The following is a 5,208-nucleotide window of genomic DNA, read 5'->3' as shown; positions in this document are numbered from 1 at the left end:
TGGTGACAAGGTACTCTAAAGCTCCAAAAAAAACAAAAACATAACAAGCAACATTAAAGTTCCATAGCAAGTCCATGCAACTCTGTTTTACACTATGGATGAAGACTATATATTATAAGTCCTCTTAAGCCATATGGTAGCTTTGTGTGAGGAACAGATCGAAATGTACAACCAGTCTGGCATACACTGCAATTATGCAATCTGAGACTAATTTCAAAGATTCTAAAATATTTCTTAAGCCAAAATCAGCAGTCTTGGATGACTGAGCGTAACATGCTCATGGGCGGCTGATTAATTGCCTTTCTGATTAATCGTAGTTATACATTTTATGGGGCCATCTAATTACGGACCAAACATAACAATTAATTACATGTGTGCATGAAAGATCACAATGAAAAAAAGAGTGAGAAAAGCACAGCTGAAAATGTTTTAGACTAGCTTAAAGAGATAGTTCACCCAATACTAATTCTGTCATCAATTGTTCATCCTCCTGTCGTTCCAAACCTGACTTTCTTTCTTCTGTGTAAATGAAAGAAGATGCTGATGATGAAAAAGTCTCAGTCCCAATGTTGTTTGGACCCTATTATGTTTTTTTTTATTTCAATTTTTTTATCTTTTGTGCTCCACAGAAGAAATAAAGTCATTCATATTTGGAACTACGTCAACATTATTTATCATTCTCTTCGTGTTATGACTGTACTATCAAAGTTACAGTGCATGACTTTTGCACTCACACACTAACTCAAGACACTTTCGTTTCTTTTCTTCTTTTCATTTCCAGGCACAATCAACTTTATTGCCAACATTGGCACAGAAGGATTTGCGTAAAATGTCAAAACAGATGTGGGCTAGTAGCCAAAAACTTTAAAGTTTAAATGAGGGGGGGGGCTTTTAGAAAATAAATAACTTTGTTTCCCACATCAGAAAGTCATATGGAGGTAAAACAATATGGATGAGCAAATAATGACACAAATATACTTAAGTGTGAACTGAATGTTTTCAGACACTTATAGTAATTGCACGTAACTTGCAATTAAATGAAAATGTATTATAGTTTAAATCTAGATCCAATGCAGTTTTTGACCCACTTAAGTAGGACTTATGAAGTACATTATGTAATTTCACAGTTACTTCTGTTGGCTTTAAACAATACTGCAGAATATATGGCAAGCATTAATGGTAACCTAAACTGTAATATTGAAAATTGTATGTCATGTATTTAAATATATTTGCAATTACACATTTGTAATGATGACATTACAATTTAGCACAAAATATATTAACCTTAAATGTAATTTTGAATAACACACAGTTCAGTTATATACTTTTCAATACATTTGCCTTGGTGTATATATATACTGTATATATAGCATATCAGTCTTTATATATAATTGTGCTACTTTAAAGCAAGACAAAAGATTGTTAATGATTTAAAATTTACTACAAAGTGAAACTTTTCATTTGGCATTATTACAAAGTGCACTTTTAAAAAGCGTACTTAATTGTAAGAAACAGTCATGAAAGTTTACTCTCTTTAAGTACTTAAGTGACCTTTTATTTTATTAATATATTAAGTACAGTTTTTTTTTTTTTTTTAAGTACACTACAAGTGCACATTCAATACAATTAAGTGCCCTTATTGTCCACAAGGGTTTAATTTTTGCATGAATTCTTCCTTTAAACATAACATGATTTTAGATCACTTGTACCGTCTCGTCACGTGTGGAATTGGAATTTAATAGTATCCTTGAACAAAGGCGAAATTCTTAAGTGAAATGCATTATGTTTTAACAAGTAAGATTTCACCCTCACAGCAAGATTAAATGGAGGCGATGACAGGTTTAGAACGAGAGTATTTGAATCGCAGGCATTTGGCATGAAATGGAGAAACTCGGCTCAGTAATTTATCTCACCCCAGCAAGTTTAGGCATCACCTGTCACACCTCACGCTGATACTTTGGCATATGAAAGATACAGAGATAAGAATCCCCTAAATCAACCACAAAGAGCTTAAGCAAGAACAAACACATGCTCAATGGCATTGAACCAACAGGAGAAATGTATTTTCTTAGGAAGGGTAATGAAAGACAAACTTGTTTTACTTCCAAGCTTTACTCATAGGCAATTAAAATCTAATTTAAAGGCTAAATTAAGCAGTGTCTTAATTTTTTAAATAACCGATAATAAAATAATAATAATAATTTGTATTTAATTGTATTACATAAAACAACTTATTAATTGATATTAGTTGCTAGATCATTGTCATAATACTTCAGATGGGTTTAACACACAAACGAAAAAGACATGACAATTTAAATGCACAATTGCAACACTTTATTATAAAAAAATGCTTTAAATGTATACATACTGCCCTCTTATCCACTCAATCACACACACACACACACACACACACACACAGTCACAGGCTATGCTGGTTACAGGTTATATGAAGTAAAACATAAAAAAAGAAATATATTTATATATACATATAAAAGATCATTATGAAGCATGTAGACAAATAGAGCAAACATTCACAGTTTGTACATTCATATTGTTCTAATACAATGAACAGAAGCAGACCATACAATACAGTTCATTATGAACCTCTGCATGAAGATAGTAATTCATAGGTGGAGAAAATATGAATCAGCAGGATTGATAGTGGTATAAACTACACATTGTTACATTAGTGTGTTGGTGATATAAACATTTGTATTTGGTCTGCAGTGGCGTGATCAAAGCTGCCTCTGAAACTCGTACACTACATAGTGTCTGCATTTTACTCTTTCATTTTCTGTACCACTTGTTGTACCCAGGATAGTCTTGGATCAACACAGATTGTCTTTGACTTCTTCAGCTTGAAGCTGATTGGAGACCAGAAAAGGAAAATGAGAAAAAGACATAGATAATTCTACAACCGTGGCTGTTAATCTGCTGCGTAATTGCTGTATGGGACAACCATGTATTACTGGTAAAATGAATTCCAGCTTTCCATGTGATTGTGTTGAAGTGTTACATGTTGTACTCACACAACAGCAGGAATGTTACACCCTCCATCTGTTTCCTGCATTCTGTAACTCACGATATGTCTCCTGATGCTCTTCTTTACTTTTGCATAATTCAAACAGCAGTTTTCATAGGAACCTGAAAATAAATCAAAATTATATTTAGTCATCTATCTATCTATCTATCTATCTATCTATCTACACTGAAAAAAAAAATGTGTGTAGAACACATTGACTTAAACGTAAAATTTTGAAGTAGAAAGACTAAAGTAGTATTTTCTTGTAAAATGCACTCCAATAGATTAACTGTCTCCTCCATCCATTCCTTATGTTTTACAACGTGAAAAAAAAATTAATAAATTTTTACCGTGTATCTTTTTACGCTGTAAAAAGTGGTAACCTGCCACTGTTAGCTATTTTTTGCCTGATTTAACCCATAGAAGTTAGTTTGATGGTATAAATTAGTGTATTTAAGCTAAATCAGTGACATTAAAATATTTTTGGCTTGAATAAAACCAGTTAAGATGCTACCATTTTAAGTTTTTTTTTTTTTCAGTGTATATGCATACTTCATACTTCTTCATATATAATTTTTACTTAAATCCCATTAAACCCTTGCATTGAATAACAAAAAAAAAAAATAATGTTTTAAAAACTGTCTAAAATCTAAAATGGACATTTGCAGAAATGTGCAAAATTACAATGTTATATTTAAAGCAATTATATATTTAATTTTACATCATTAATATCACATTATTAATGCATAATAAAAGTCATCTCACGTAATGAACTAAATTCTTACCTTGTGCCACACTGGGATACATGCAAGTCAGCAGCAGGAGAAAAAACAGGATTTGAAACTTCATGGCTGAATGCTGTGTTTCCATAAAAGCTGCAAGAAAAGACAAGGACTTATTTAGTGCACATTTTTGATTTTATTATGTGCATCCACTAACCAAAAACCTGTGGCTCTAAAGTGCTGAATAATGGCTATAGACTGCAGGTCTCATCTTTACCTCAGAGATTCTCAGAAGAAGGAAGTTTTCTTCACGGCAACAGCTGCTCTTATCTCCTCCTCTGTTTCGTTAACACTTTTATAGCAACAAAACCTGAGACTCTGTCACGCCCCCCCCGTCACATTTTGCCTAGATTTTACATTCTGTTGTATTAGAAGATGTTAATAAACGTGGATCCCGTCGATCGAATTTGTTGTTTTGACAAATCGCAATTGAATTAAGAATTCCCACATTACAAACATAAACAGGATGCCTGATGCGATATCTCTAATATGTCAAACCTCTATATTTGGTCAGCAGAGAGATGTTTCAGCATGGGGGATGTAACCACTGGGAGTCTGGAGTTTTTTTTTTACAGCCCCCATTTCTCGCCCCTGCTTAACATTGCACAATACAACATCTTTGCCAAATCCTTTCCCCCCATAAACATGTGCTTTAGGACTTTTTATAGCCTGTGTGCCAATACAAACATATGAAATGCAATATTGTGCAACAAGATTCCCCTAAACTTTTGAAAATGTCCAGCGGTGCATGTTGTGCGTTTATGTCACTGAATTTCTTTCTCCCTAATGGATATCTCAACTCTGATGTCCATTAACTGTCTCGGTTCATCTCGGCCTTGACCTGACCCGAATCTGACCTAAACCGCAGCATTTCGGCAGCGTCTTTAGGAAGAGATGCACATGTCTTTGCTGTTGTGACAGTGATCTTTGCAGGTCTTTATCAGCAGGACTCATGGTGTGCCAGCAGCAGCAGTTCTGCCTCATGAAGGGGAACTCCATTTTAATAAACAGCATTTCACCAGGAGATCCTCATCTTCTGGTGCATTTTACTTGTTACTGACACTTCCAGGCTGGAATTCTGCAAAAAAAAAAAAAAGTGTTTCATATGAAATTCGACTTCTGATGAAGGGCAGTAAAGCAAGGGTCAGATTTCTTTAAAAAATAATAATAATAATTCGCTACTAGCAAAGCGAACTCCACGTTTGCTTTCAAAGCATGTTAGAAGACACTTCAGTCTCTTCAGGGAACAACATTTTATGTTTCCCATCAAAACTGACGGCTGGAATGTTAAATAGTCCCATATGGAGAACTGTTTTCTTGATTCATTTCATATAATTGTAAACTTTTCTTTGTTGTTGTCTTGTCACAAGAAAGTTCTCCCAATGTTTCTTGAATTCTGCAGAA

General features: G+C 33.8%; 1 protein-coding gene across 1 annotated transcript; it reads right to left on the bottom strand.

Annotated features, from left to right (window-relative positions):
* Positions 1 to 2,311: 2,311 nt before the first annotated feature.
* LOC107757930 (C-C motif chemokine 25-like) lies at positions 2,312 to 4,121 on the bottom strand. Its single transcript, XM_016575536.1, has 4 exons — positions 4,022 to 4,121; positions 3,808 to 3,897; positions 3,030 to 3,144; positions 2,312 to 2,864 (listed from the first exon to the last, which is right to left on the bottom strand). Exons 2-4 carry the CDS (start codon positions 3,890 to 3,892, stop codon positions 2,780 to 2,782), a joined length of 285 nt encoding a protein of 94 aa, XP_016431022.1. The 5' UTR covers positions 3,893 to 3,897; positions 4,022 to 4,121; the 3' UTR covers positions 2,312 to 2,779.
* Positions 4,122 to 5,208: the final 1,087 nt, after the last annotated feature.

The sequence above is a fragment of the Sinocyclocheilus rhinocerous genome, unplaced genomic scaffold (genome assembly GCF_001515625.1).
Source record: "Sinocyclocheilus rhinocerous isolate Xijiao unplaced genomic scaffold, SAMN03320098_v1.1 scaffold324, whole genome shotgun sequence".
Classification (NCBI taxonomy): domain Eukaryota; kingdom Metazoa; phylum Chordata; class Actinopteri; order Cypriniformes; family Cyprinidae; genus Sinocyclocheilus; species Sinocyclocheilus rhinocerous.
The sequence above is the reverse complement of the archived record's forward strand: the minus strand, read 5'-3'. Positions and strand labels throughout refer to the sequence as shown.

Excerpts from the sequence above, each read along its gene's own strand:
- LOC107757930 (XM_016575536.1), bottom strand. The coding sequence starts at position 3,892 with ATGGAAACACAGCATTCAGCCATGAAGTTTCAAATCCTGTTTTTTCTC. Across the intron at positions 3,145-3,807 it reads GTATCCCAGTGTGGCACAAG|GTTCCTATGAAAACTGCTGT; the intron begins GTAAGAATTTAG and ends ATTTATTTTCAG. Across the intron at positions 2,865-3,029 it reads TGTAACATTCCTGCTGTTGT|CTTCAAGCTGAAGAAGTCAA; the intron begins GTGAGTACAACA and ends GTCTCCAATCAG.